General features: G+C 41.7%; 1 protein-coding gene across 1 annotated transcript in view; it reads right to left on the reverse strand.

Annotated features, from left to right (window-relative positions):
- CYFIP1 (cytoplasmic FMR1 interacting protein 1) overlaps window positions 1–8,818 on the reverse strand; it is a 228,458-nt gene extending 219,640 nt beyond the window's left edge. Inside the window, exons 1-5 of the mRNA XM_042783094.1 lie at window positions 8,702–8,818; window positions 8,527–8,616; window positions 7,240–7,317; window positions 6,770–6,871; window positions 5,812–5,993 (exon numbers count right to left, since the gene is read on the reverse strand). Coding sequence (XP_042639028.1) covers window positions 5,812–5,993; window positions 6,770–6,871; window positions 7,240–7,317; window positions 8,527–8,616; window positions 8,702–8,818 — 569 coding nt within the window. The remainder of the gene's footprint in view (window positions 1–5,811; window positions 5,994–6,769; window positions 6,872–7,239; window positions 7,318–8,526; window positions 8,617–8,701) is intronic.
- Window positions 8,819–14,784: the final 5,966 nt, after the last annotated feature.

Genomic DNA, 14,784 nt, shown 5'->3' on the forward strand with positions numbered 1-14,784 from the left:
TTATTACTCCCACTCCTGCTCTTTTTTGGTTACCTTTTTTTTTTTTTTTTTTTTTTTTTCCACCCCTTAACTTCTAATTTGTTTTCATCTTTGTGTCTAAGGTGGGTCTCTTGTATGTAGCATATTGATGAGTCTTCTTTTATTATCCAGTCTGCTACTCTCTTTCTCTTGACTGGTGCATTTAGTACATTCACACTGAGTGTAATTCATGATAGGTTATGAATTGGTTTGTGTCATTCTATTGTGTTTTTTGTGCTGTTGTTGGAGATTTCCTTGATCCAAATAATTTTCTGTGCTGAGTTCATCTTGTTATCAAATGTTTCCTCTCTTCTTTATTGTTGGTTTTGTGTTTACTAAGCCCGTATGTTTTCCCCCCTTCTGGATTTGCTTAGGGGGATTGTTAATTTTCTCTGTGCTTACCTTGGAGTGAATTATTGTCTCTACAATTCTGGAACAGTCTGTTCTATAAAGATATTGTCCTGTTTTCCTGTCCATTTGGAAGTTTTGTTCCTAGAACTTTTATTCCCTCTATTTGCTTTGCTGCTGGTGGTGTCTGCAGATTGACTTCTTTGTTTCTTTGTGTACAATGTTTTATGAGCTTATTTTGACCATCTATTTCTGATTTGGTTTCAGTGTTGCTATTACATGTCCTCACTTTAGTTTGTTGTTCCTTGTTGTGGGTTCTCTATTGGAAGGACTTCCTTCAGTATTTCTTGTAGGGTTGGTCTGATTTTCACAAAAATCCCTTAATTTCTGTTTGCCTGAGAATGTCTTGATTTCACTCTCATATATGATAGACAATTTGGCTGGTTATAGAATTCTCGGTTGGAAGTTCTTTTCCTTCAGTGTTTCATATATGCTGTCCTATTGCCTTCTTGCCTGCAAGGTTTTTGCTGAGTAATCAGAACTGATTCTAATTGTTCGTCCATTGTAGGTGACATTTCTCTTTTTTTTCATGGGCTGCTCACAAAAGTCTTTCTTTGTCTTTGGTTTTGGAGAGTCTGGTCATGATATGTCTTGGTAACTTTCTCTTGGGATCTATCCTGTATGGCGTTTGTTGAGCTTAGACAAGTATCTTTTCTTCCTTCGTGATATGGGGAAAATTTACTGTTATCAACTTTTCCACAATTTTCTCAGTGTTTTGTTTTGTTTTGTTTTTTACCCCGGCCTCTTCTTGGTCTGGAATTCCAATGAGGCATGTGTCATCTCATTTCATGTCATGCCATATAACTCTTATGTTCTCTTCATTTCTCCTAAATCTTTGTTCTGATTTTTCTTCATACAGGCTGGTGTCAAGGGATTTATCTTCTAGTTGGGCAATGCATTCTTCAGCCAGTTCTAACCAGTTGTCTTCTTCCACTGTGTTGCATAATTCTGTAATTTTAGTGTTCATCTTCTGGCTTTCTAACTGCTGTTTTTATATGAGTTCTGATTACGTATTAATCTTGTTGTTTTCTTCTTGAACGGTTTTCCTGAGTTCTTCCAAGGTACTGTCTGTGTTCTCCTTGGATTTGTTTGAGGTTTCCTTAAGCTCCTGTAGAGTTCTAGAAACGTATCCTCTAAATTCCTTCTGGGATAATTCTATTGCCTCGTCTTTCTCCATGTTTAATGAGGTTTTTGTCTGGGATTTTATTTCTATTGTCTTATCCTGTTTTTTTGTTTGATTTGAGGTTGCCTACTGTATCATAGACATTTTGAAGTGGCTGTCTTTAACTGGTACTCATGTATTGATTTTTTTTCTCCTTGATTTTATGTTTAAATATTTCTGGAAGGGTGGAGCTGGTGTACTTTATTTGTTTATTAATTCAGGTGTGCTGGGGTTGCCCTGCAAATTTCTTTGTGTTAATGGAATCATGGTGGTGAATGAGCACACAGATCTCTGTTCATCGTGAAGGAGATTTAGACTTGGGATGAGCAGGTGTTGTGGTGGCTTAATGTGGTTCTTCTATTGGGTGGGGCAGGGGAGAAGGGGAAAAAAAAGAAGAAAAGAAAAAGAAAAAAAGACGTGCCAATAGTGACTCCCTGCTTTCCATGTTACCATGGTTATGGCCTGTTCCAGGGTTTTGTTTTGAGTCTGCTTGGGTCAGCTTCCAATGATGACAGTTTACTGTCACTCACAGACCCGCAGTACAAAATCAGCGAAGACCTCAATGGTCAGGCGGTCACTAACTTCCACTTGGGTCAGATAGCACAAAAACCCCATAGTCTGGACCCCTCTGTGCTAAAAAGCTGTACTGGAAGAGCTGGATCCCAGCCTTGGCACTGTAAGGTCATCCCAGGGCCTGCCTTCCTGAGGCGTGTTTCCTGCCTTCTCACTTTCTGCTCCCAACTCAGGGATGAAATGAGCCAGAGGTGTTTCTGCTCTGTTTCTCAGAAATGCTGTCCATCCACTCAGCTCAGTTCCCAAGGCTACCATCAGAAGCTGCTGTTGTGGGTAGTATGAGTCCCCGAAGCCGCCACTAGCTCCCCGATGTCACTCCTTTCTTATTTCCTTTGAGGTTTTCTCTGGTATTGTTTAAAGAATTTTCCATTTCTCCATCTCACTGAGTCACCCGCCACCAGGCAGGTCTGCTTATTTTTCTTTTTCCCAGCTTTTTATCCTGCTTCCTTTTTTTTCCCTCTTTCTCTACTAAATCTGGCCTTCTCTAACCTAATGAGCTTTAGACAGCCCCAAAATCTCTGTTTCAAACTGCTGTACCTAGTTATTCAGGCATTAAGATGCTAGAGGGAGAGTTCTGGCAAGATAACGGACTAGGCAGAAAGACTGCACAGACCCTCTTCAACAAAGAAAAGGGAAACCAATTAACACAGACACAGAAGATAACCTTGGACCCCGAGCCTTGAAGGGGAGGACAAAAGTCGACTAGACCCCAAATAGCAGAAGAATTTGCATGAAAATACCAAAAGGGAGACATATGGAGCTGTGGTCTGGCAGCGATCCTGAGTGATATTGACAGCACAGACAGCTTGGAGATTCCGGAGTGGTGGTAGGACCTAAGAATTAACCTAAAAATCACTCTGCTAGCCAGGGACTGCACGGAGAACTGTGCACAGTGGCTGGGAAATAAACAGAGAAGGTGAAGAGAAAGGCAGGCTAAGCTGTGGACTTTTGCCAGTCCGGAGGACACTGCCACTTTGAAGGTTTAAAAGTGGCTTGAACATTTTGGATATTTAAAGAGACAGCGTGCTCGCAGATTCCTAGGACTTAAGAACACGTTCTGCTTTCCAGCAACCCCAAGGTCACTCCAGACCTGCATGACTGAAAAGTTTTTTGATGGTTATTCAGTTGTAATTTGTGTCTAACTGAGTGGGAGACAACAACAGGCCCCATAAAACACAACCACACCCAAATCTCCTGCAACTTCACTTACTGAGCGAGAGCCACTACCACCTTCTCCACCAACGGGCCAATGATAAAAAACCACCAAGAACAGTCTGAATCACCCTTGGCTGCTCTTCACAAACAGTTAACAGAGATCTAAATACAACAGCACCACGATGCCTCAGAGACAACAGACCATCACAGTCCATACAAAGAAGCAGGATAAAGTGGTAGAAACAAGGGAGCAGGATACAGACCCAGAACACATCCCTGAGGAAGCAGCAGCATTGGAACTCTCTGATAAAGAATTCAAAAGAATTATATTTAGGTATCTTCAGAGAATTGAGAGACAGACCAAAGAAAACACAGAAAAAAACCTTAGAAGAATTTTGGAAGAAAATACAAGAACAAAATGACAAAATAAATGAAAAATTAGAAATGATTCTAAATCTACAGACAGAAATCCAGAAGATTACTAAATTGTCAGAAATAGATAACACATTGGAAGGGCAAAGGAGAAGAATTGATGCAATGGAAGACAGAATTACATGGAAGAAAAATACCTGAATACTTCTTTAGAAAGGGATCAATCAGAAAAAAAATCAAAACAAAATGAAGAAAGCCTAAGTTTCATGTGGGATACCATCAAAAGAAATAACTTACATGTCATTGGAATTCCAGAACAGGAAGAGAAAAACAAAACCACTGAGAAAATTGTCCAAGATTTGCTGGAGGAGAACTTCCCTGAAATGATGAATATGAATATATCCATTCAGGAAGTCCAACGAACCCCAAACAGGATAGACCCCAAAAGAAAATCACCAAGACACATCATCATCAAACTCATCAAAATCAAAGACAAAGACAGAATCCTCAGAGCAGCACGGAAAAAACAAAAAGTTACCTACAAAGGACAGCCAGTAAGAATAAACTCTGATTTCTCAGCAGAAACCATGCAAGCGAGAAGGCAATGGGATGGTATATATAAAACCCTGAAAGACAAAAATTTCCAAGCAAGAATTATATAACCGGCTTAATTGTTCCTCAAATATGATGGTGAAATTAGGAGATTTCCAGATAAGCAGAAACTAAGGGAATTTGTTAAAAACAGACCAATCTTACAAGAGGTGGTAAAAGGAGCCTTTTGAACAGAAAAACAAAAATAGCAAATAACAACCAACCATTAATACACAAGATGACATAACCCACAAACCACAGCTATGGATACATCCAAAGTAAAATGGGCTTACAAGATTGTAAACAGGGAACCAGAGACATCAATTGGCAAGTGAGGACAACTACAAACAAAAAGAGGGAAAAGACTGTGTAGTTACAGAACTTCTAAATGGTGAGGAAGTTAAGAGAGTTGCAAGATAGAATGGACTGTTCTAAACTCGGGGATAAAATTATAAATCATAGGGTAACCTCAAAGAAAAATGATAAACCTTCACATCACAAGATGATAGAGGGAACAAACGTGTTTGTTTGATAGGTATGATGCCATCTTCCCAAGACCCACGTAAAAACATTCAAAAGGAAGCTGATGAGAGGATAAGCTGCTCTGTAGCCAAGAGCTTCCCTCAGCCTGAGGATGCACCAGTCTACAATGAACACAGGTGGTGTTCTAGAACATATACTTCCCTCCAGTCCTCCAACTTGCCTCTTCTCTAGAATTACTTGAGCACAAGTAGCCCAGGGACACTGTAGAAAGGCCCTAGGGCAGTCCAATGGGTCCCATTGACAAGGTTGTGGTGGTGCACATGCACCCAGGGCAGCCTGGGTGGGTCTAGCTGGGGAGCAGACCTAGCAGAAGAGTCTGTTCCAGGGACTACCACTTACATGACCATGCTCAGATTGCAGCACCACCGCCCCTGCTCTGGCCAAATAACTTTGCAGGAACTCTGTGGTTGCTAGGTAGCAAGAACTATGCTGGTACGTTTTTTTTAATCTTCCCAAGAGGTTGGGCACCCAGAAAGTCCTCCATAGGTATGTGACAAAGACGTCCAGACTTTGATCTAACTTAATAAAGGCACAGTATATTGTTTTGTTTTCTTTGTTTTTCTGGTGGGGCACTGGTAAAAACATTCAGCTGCTAGACAAAAGGTCAGCAGTTGGAACCCATCAGCCACTCTGTGGGAGAAAGATGAGGCACTTTGCTTCCATAATGATTTACACCCTTGAAAAGTCTATGAGCAGTTCTATTCTGTCCTATAGGGTTGCTGAGTTGGAATCAACTCAACAGCAGTGAGTTTTTTTTTTTACACTGCCACAACATGTCACATTTTGCTCCAGCAAACTTAATTTACTGATAACCCCAAGTGTACCTAACAAATAGAGGCACGTCCTGAGACTTGAAAAATAACTACTGCCAACCAGCAGCAACGATCCCATGTTCACCAGGCATATACCACCAGCAAAGTACTGCCTCTGGCTCTCAAACACCTCAAGGGCCTGGCATGCAGGGTTCAGCATGTAGGCAGGCAGCTCACCTCTTATACGCCGAGTGATCATTCTTCACGCTGCACTTCATATTCTTTAGCTCATCCAGCACAGCAAACATGTTGATGAACTTGCCCAAAGTGAGCAGGTAGGCTTCAGACACAAAGTCCTTCCTCCTCTCCACATGGCATAAGCGCCGCACCTCCCCACAGAAGCGTTCAATGGCATTTCTCTAGCAGAGGAGGGAAAGACAGAGCACCAAACATCAGTGCCAGGTCACCACCAGTGCAACCAGACTGACCACCCCTCAGGGAGGCTGCCACCTGTGCTGACCAATCACATCTGCCTAAGTCAGCAGACTCACTTGAGAGCAGTTTCCAGGTCCATTTGCTCTCTAACAACAATTACTTATTCCACATCCCTAAAGTAAAAGAATTTTTATTATTCTAGGAAAGATATTTACAATATAATGTCTATAAAATAGATGGTTTAACTCTCAGAAAAAAAAGAGAGGTTTTTCCCCTCTTGACAACTTTTAAGTTAAGATAAAAATGCATATCCTAGATTCCATCTTCTCCTTTTGCTAAAAGAATCTGTAATGAAAATCAGACATTTACAAAGTACTTCTTAAAAAAGCAGCTAGTCCCTTCCAATAGCCACTCTTTGCCTAAACAATGGACTTGCACAAGGCCAACGCAGGGTGAGGCTGAGAGGAAGAAAAACATGAAAAAGCAGATGAATTCAAAGAACAAGCTGACAGAAAAATAAAACTTTGTAGTTGGTCCTGTTACAAAGTACACCCCACAGGGGGAAATTAGTTGCCACTCTCAACTGAGAAGACACACATCTGTCCTGAAAGATTATATGCTCCCCTCTGTCCCAGACTCTGAGTGGCTGCTCTGATTGTTGTGTGCTCTGTTCAATGAGCTCATGCTATAAGAAAAGGACAGTAGTGGTGAGGGCAACGACAGAAACTCTAAACCTTTTGGATTATTTTGTATTTTTTACCTGGAAATACATAAAATTCATCAATTTTGTGACTTCTGGCTCAAGGACCTCCACAGTCTTCTCATAAATCTCCACTCGATTAGGCTGCTCATTGCACTTCACCTGGGAATAAGCAAACAAGTATGATATAAAGAGTCAAAGAGGCTTCAATCCAGCTAGGTGGCTGCTAGATCTGGTGGAATGCTTGGAGGATAAGGAGAAGATGGAAAAAGAAGTGAAGATGGGGGCTGGGGAGAAGGGAGTGAGAGTGAAAAGGGGGAAGGAGAAGGAGAGGAGGTGAGCAGTAGACATGGAGAAGGAGGTGGAGATGGGGCAGGGAGAGAAGAAAGAAGTGGAGAATGAATGGAGATGGGAAGAGAGGAGTGGGAGTAGAGCTAAGGGAAGAACAGAGATGAGAATAGCAAAAGATAGTGGAGATAGGAATAGGGAAGAGGCTGGAGATAGTGGGTGGAGGTGGGGGTAGGTGGCACCTGTGGGATGGCCCTGGAGCAGCTCCTCCAGGTATACAGCATGACAGCATATTCCTGGCCCTCTTCCAGCATCTCATTCTGAAATGAACACAAGGTAAGTCAACGGCAGATGGATGGAAGCCTCAAAGGGAAGCAGGGAACAGTCAACAAAAAGATGCTAAATGGCTAAAATCTAGAGAAAAAGGCATTAACTCTCCCACCTCTCCCCTTGAGATGGACAGTCTAGAACTATGGCATGCTGCCCAGAGGAAGCTAGTAGCACTGAGGGCAGGGCAGTGGGTGCTCAAGGGTACACTGGCATCCCTTGCTGGGGCCACCACACTCCTTTGCTCTCAGCTGCAATTCACCTAGACAAACTGCTGGTAGCTGTGGCCTGAGTATAGCTGCAATTCCCACAGAGCTCTCAAGGTCTCTGTGCCAAGCCACACAAGCTGCCTGAGGTTGCAGCAAAGACTCAGAGGCTGCCTGCCCTGGTATCCTTAGTGAGCAAAAAAAAGCTAGAAGTATTTCTGCAGAACTTATAGAGTGTGCACAGGAAGAGGAATTCCTTAACTTTTAAAACCTACTTTAGTGTTCTAGTCTTTCTTTCATGATTTTCCTTTTGTAAAAATTATGGACTCTTGTTAAAATGTAGACTGCAAATTCTTAATGCTTTCAAGGTGCTTTAAAATGGCCTTCCTTAAAGGCTAAAATGGCCTTTCAAATACTCACAACCTCTGACACTACAATTTCTCTTCTATAACTCTAGCCAAACAGAAAAACGAAGTATTTAGAAAGCTGTTCACCATTAATTTTTTTTTCATAAGAAAAAAAGGGAAACTAAATAAACAAACACAAAACAATAAATTGTAGACATTTACAAAATGGATTATACAGCCATTAAAAATTGCTTTTTCTAGCACATTTCAGTGATGTAAAAATGTTCCTAAAATCACTAAAATGTATCATCATAATAATATAATTCATTTAAAAAATCTAAATTACATATGGTATATATCCAGTGTGTAAGTCTAGATTTACAAAGAAGGAGAGAGAAGGAAAGCTAATAGGAAAGAGGTTCACTCAGGATGGTGACAAAGTTTCTCTGGGCCAGAGATCCTATTTTTTTATGAAAAGAAGAGCATGTACTGTTTTTATAATAAAGCAAAAGGTTTCTTTAAAAACATAAAGGTTTAAATTTTCTTCTCTTTTTTCTCACTATATATCATACCAGAATAATACTAAAGAATTCTCCTTTGTCATCAACCATACCACCCTCCACAAACATAGATGTGCAGATAGAATTACCATGCTAGAATGGACGGTGGCCTGCTCGATGTATCTTGCAATGCCAGTGACAAATGCATTTCTGTCTTCAAAGTTAGTGTTGAAATTTGGCTACAAGCAAAAGAAAAGGCAGGTAGACATTGGAGTTGCTGCCCCATGCTCCACAGGCTGGGGAGGAATAGGGAGGAAGGCATACCTGATAGAGTAGTGAGGAGGGTGGTGGCTCAATGCAGGGCTGCTGGTCAGGCAGGGGCAGCTCCTCAAGGAGATCCACGTTGGACAGTGCATCCTCCAGTGTCACCTGGGCTGCCATCCTGACACTGGAATACAGACGCAAACCCATGTTTCCCATAAGGAATGGCAGGCACCCATCTTCCCAAGTCTAGGGTTCTCAGGTCACATGTCCTGGGACCTCATTTCCTGCTACCCTTGTCTATAGGTCATTTGGGGATATCTTGGCAAGAAGGCTCATCAGCCCTAGGAGTCATCACCCAGCCTCTCCTGCCTCACTCTGGAGTAGAAATGTGCTCTCCTGGCCTCCAGGGTGACACAGTTCAGGGAACATGACCTGCTACATATGCAATCACTTCATCCTGCCACTGTTCCCTCAGACAACACTGTTCCCCGTGGCCATAATGAGAAGCATGCCCAGTGTCATGGACTGAACAGTGTCTCCCAAAAATAAGCGTCTAATTTGGTTAGGCCATGATTCCCAGTATCATATAGTTGCCCTCCATTTTGTGATCTAATGTAATTATCCTCCATTTTGTAATTTGTGTTGTAAATCCTAACCTCCAAATGTTAGCAAAGCAGGATTAGGGTGGGTTGTATCTCCAGTCAGACTTACAAGAGGGTGTGACTCAAGTTTCCCCCTTATTCAAGTAACCAAGTCACATCCTTACTCAAGTCACCACCCTTACTCATGTCATACCCTTGGTTAAGTCACACTTTTTATCTTACAAAAGATGTGGGGAGAGGGGGGAGACCTGACTACCAACAAGAAACAAAGCCAGGAATGGAAGGAGCCCTTTGGACCCAGGGTCCCTGCACTGAGAACCTCCTAGATCCAAAGGAAGACTGATGCCTAGACACACGGATCTCTACAAGGAACTCTGAGCACACAGATAATGGAAGGAGACAAGGACCTTTGAACAGAGCAGACAGAGAAAGACTTCCACCAGAGCAAGCACCCTGAATTTGGACTTCTACACTCCTAAACTATGAGAAAATAAATTTTTGTTTGTTAAACTCATTCACTTATGGTGTTTCTATTATAGCACCCCAACTCCTCAGAAAGAAGATTGGGCAATCTACTTGCATAGAGATACCACTTCAGAAAAGCAAGGAGGGGTTGCTATGAATTTGATCCAACACAATGGCAATGTTTGGTTGGTTTGATAGATATATAAGACACCCAGGAATCTCCTCTAACACCATATTGCTCCAAGGGTCACGTGTCATGACAGGACAGGCCAGCCCAGCCAAAGAGGACTCAACAATCCTTCACTACATAGATGTTTCCCAATCAGTCTCTTGAAACAGGATCATATACTGGGGACTGAAATGAAAGAACAGGGTTCTGGCTCCTGATGCCCACAGTTTAGCCAGAGGGACAAGCCAGGTTCACCCAGAATGCCCAGGCACCACACAGGAAGCACCACCAGAGACAGTGCAGCAAAGGAAGTGAAATGAGGGAGGTATTGTTAGCACAGACAAAGAACAGGGCATAGTGCTGTCATCAAGAGCAACACACAAATGAAGGCACACAAGAGAAGACCACATGACAACAGGAAAGAAACTGAAACAATGCAGCCCCAAGCCAAGAAGCACAAGGCATCACAGCAGCACCAGAAGCTGGAAGAGACATGAAAGAATCTTCCCCCAAAGTCTTCTGAGGTAGCCCTGCTGACAACCTGACAACCTGATTTCAGACTTCTGGCATCCAGAACTGTGAGAATAAATTTGTTTTTTCAAGCCATCAAGTTTGTGGTAATTTGTCATGCAGCCACAGGAAACTCAGTACTTATCTGCTCCAGCACCAGGGGAAAAGGAGCCAGCATATCCAGCTCAGCGTAACTCTAAACCCAGATGGCCTCCAAGGGCCTCAGAAACTGAAAAACAGAAGGACGTGGAGCATAAGAAACACCAGTCCCTCTGCTTTTCCCGGCCAGAGCTGTCTGGAGAAGAAAAAAGGAAGCCCCAGGGACAGTGCAGGAAGAGGAAGAAATTGGGAGCAGCAAACTCATTTGTCTGTGGACTTCTAGGCCCCTAAGACTAAAAAGCACTGCAGGCTGAGGACTGGCCAGTGGGAAGAGAGCAGTGCACATTACAAAACAGAATTGATAGTGAAACTGCCACCCACACAAAGCAGGTCAGAACTTTTAGCCTAGATCTAACCAGGATGTTTTCCCTGTTAAAACAATGAAACCAACATTCTCCTTGGATCTGAATATGGCCCACAGTCTCATAACATAATATTCAAAACGTCCAGATGCAATCCAATTTACTCAGCACACAAAGAACCAGGAATACCTCAACTCCTAAGAGAAAAGACAATCAACAGACTCCAATGCAGCAAAACAACACATTCTGCAATTATCAAAGACTATTTTAAAAAGCTACTATAAAAATCTCTAACAAGCAAACACTCCTGAATTGAATTTAAAAAGACAAAGTCTTACATATATATGTAAAACCAAAAACCAAACGCACTGCTGGCAAGTCAGATCCAATTCACAGCATCCTCTCCTTGGGTTTCCGAGGAAGTTATCATTTTAGAACTGAAATTGAAAACTCCCTACATAAGTTTAATAGCAGAAGGATGAAAAAGGAGACAGTAAACTTGAAGATAAATCTGTTGCTGTTGAGTCAATTCCAACTCATAGTAACCCCACGTGTAACAGAGTAGAACTGCTCTAAAGACTTCTTGGCTGTGCTCTTCAAGGGGAACTGACCACCAAAACTCCCTCTACAGCACTGCTGGGTGGGTTCAAACTGTAAATTTTCAAGTCAATAGTCAAGCACCATCCAGGGAGTTTCAACTTGAAGACAGAGCAATAGATATTATCTAACCTAAAAATAGAGTCCATGGGTGGTACGAACAGTTAAGTCCTTGGCTCTAAACCAAAAGGTGGAGGTTCAAGTCCACGAAGAAGCACCTCAAATGGCCTGGAGATTCTACTTCTGAAAAATCAGCCATCAAAACCTCTATGTTGAGTTCTGATAAGATGGCAAAATAGGCAGACAAATTACACAGACCCTCTTTAACAAAGAAAAGAGGAACCAAGTAACACAGATACGGAAGATAATCCTAGAGCACTGAGCTTTGAAAGGAAGGATGGATACAGAAGTCAACTAAACTCCAACTAGGAGAAGAATCTGCAGGAAACACCGAAAAAGGAGACATACAGAGCTGCAGACTGTCAGAGATCCTGACAGCATAGACAACTTGGATGTTGCCAACTGGTTTTAGGGGAGGAAAAAAAAAAAAGAAAAAGAAAACTCACTGCCAATGAGTCAGATCCAACTCACAGCAACCCTTCCTTGGGGTTCCGAGGCAATATCTCTATGGAAGTAGATTGTCCAATCTTCCTTTTGAGGAGTAGGTGGTGGGTTTGAACTGCCAGCCTTATAGTTAGCAGTCAAATGCTTTAGGCACTACGCCACCTGAGCTCCCAACCAAGTGGTGTTGGGACCTGAGAATTAACCTAAAAGTAGGCCCTGATAGCCAGGGACCTGAGAATTAACCTAAAAATAGGCCCTGATAGCACAGAGGACCGCACTGGGGGCTGGTGAATAAAAGGGGAAGGAGGGAAGGGAGAAGGGGTGAGCTGTGGACTTCTGGCTGTCCAGAGGGCACAGCCATTTTGCATGTTACCAAGCGGTTCAACCATTTTGGATATTTAAAGCTACAGCATTCACTCAGATTCCAGGGACCTAAGAATAGGCTACAATTCCTGGGGACCGCAAGGATATACCAGACACAGAGGACTGGAAAGGTGCAATATGCCCCTTGTTACTCTGATATTCCACACCCTCTTTGGTGAACAGAGGTGTGGCCAAGACTCACTTCCACCCACCTTCTGAGCCAACAGGAATTCCACCCCGGTCTGTGTGCTATGATGAAGCCTGGGTGCCCTGCTCCACCAAGATTTATTTTTTTCCTTCTACTTTTTGTTTTTGGTTTGTTTTAAGAATATGGGGGGATTTTTTGTTATTCTTGTTACCTTTTTTTATTATTATTTTTCTTTTTGTTCTTCTTACCTCCTCAGGTTCTAGCTTTGGGCTTTTTGTCTCTTCCCTTTTCCTGGTTACCATTCTTTCTTTCTTATGGTTCTCCCCATTCTTTGTTTTTCTTTTTGCATTTTTCCCATTTTTCTCTTCATTATTCTCTTACTCTACCTCTTTTCTCTTATTTCCCCACTCAGTATACACTGTGGTTTGCTTGTTTCTCTCCCTTTTTTTCTATTCCCATTTCTTTTGGCTTTTTAAAGTATTTCTTTAAATATTTTCTCTCCTTTATTGCATTTCCTCTTTTGTTCTTTTTTTCTCTTTTTGGTGATTGTTCCCATGTGCTTATGCAGTCTGTGTTTTTTGTCCTCTTGGTTTTACTTCTTTGATGGTTTGTCTATTGTTCCTTTCATCTAACTGAGTGGGAGAATGCAACAGTGCCCATACAACTGAGCCACACAAGCACCTCCTGCAGCTCCACTTACTGAGAGTCAACATTTCCTTCTGCATTAACTGGCCAATGACACACAGCCACCAATAACAGCCTGACTCACCCTTAACTGCTCTACATAAACACTTACAGAGATCTGTGCACCAACTCTTATTCTCTATCACACCCACCAGAAGACAGGTGGTAAGTGCATAAGGGATACCAACTAGCGAAAAGAGGAGTACAGTACCCTGCATACTCAGATACATAAAAAAGAAGAAAAAATCTTAGGTCAATCACTCCAACATACAATCGCCAATTAAATAAATATATGACAAAGTCACAATGTCTTGGAGACAAACAGACCATCACAGTCCACATAAAGAAGCAAGACAGAGCAGGAGAAACAAGGGACCATAATACAGACACAGAGCATATCCCTGAGGAAGAAGCAGCATTGGAACATCCTGACAAGGAATTCAAAAGAATTATAGTTAGATACCTTCAATGGATTCAGAGACAGATCAAAGAAAACACTGACAAATGAAGGAAAACACAAAACCCTAGAAAAATTTCAGAAGAAAATATAAGAAAATGACAAAATAAATGAAAAATTAGAGATCAGACAAAATCTACAGACAGAAATCCAGAATTTTAATAATAAATTTTCAGAAATAGGTAACACATTCACTAGGCAAAAAGTACAACTGAATTAATGGAAGATAGAATTAATGACATTGAAGAAAATACCTCAATTCTTCTTTGGAAATGGATCAATCAGAAAAAAAGATCAAAACAAAATGAAGAAAGTCCACGATTTGTATGGGATACCATCAAAAAGAATAACCTTTGCAAAATTGGAATTTTAGAACAGGAAGAGAAAAAGAAAACCACTGAGAACACTGTCCAAGATTTGTTGGAAGAGAACTTCCCAGATATGATGAAAGATGAGAATATATCCATTCAGCAAGTCCAACAAACCCCAAACAGGATAGACCCCAAATCACCAAGACACATCATAATCAAACTCACCAAAACCCAACACTAAGAAAGAATCGTGAAAGCAGAATGGGAAAAAAAAAAAAAAAAAGTTACCTACAAAGGGCAACTAGTAAGACTAAGCTCAGATTTCTCAGCAGAAACCATACAAGGAAGAAGGAAATGGGATGGTATATATAAACCCCTGAAAGAAAAAAATTTCCAATGAAGAATTATGTATCCAGCAGAATAGTCCCCCTAATATGATGGTGAAGTTAGAAAATTTCCAAATAAGCAGAAATTAAGGGAATTTGTTAAAACCAGACCAAACTTACAAAAGATATTAAAGGGAATCCTCTGAACACCAATAACAACAACAAACAACAACTGACAATTAATACACCTGATGACACAACCCATAAACCAACCTACTTATGGAAATATCCAAAGTAAAATAAGCTTGTTGTTAAGTGCCGTCGAGTCGTTTCCGACTCATAGCGACCCCATGCACAGCAGAACGAAACATTGCCCGATCCCACAGCAGCCCCACAATCCCTGCTATACTTGAGCCCATCATTGCAGCCAGCGTGTCAATCCATCTCGTTGAAGGCCTCCCCCTCTTTCGTTGACCCTCCACTCTA

This window comes from Orycteropus afer, unplaced genomic scaffold (genome assembly GCF_000298275.1).
Source record: "Orycteropus afer afer isolate SDZICR_OR568_19922 unplaced genomic scaffold, OryAfe1.0 scaffold00656, whole genome shotgun sequence".
Lineage (NCBI taxonomy): Eukaryota > Metazoa > Chordata > Mammalia > Tubulidentata > Orycteropodidae > Orycteropus > Orycteropus afer.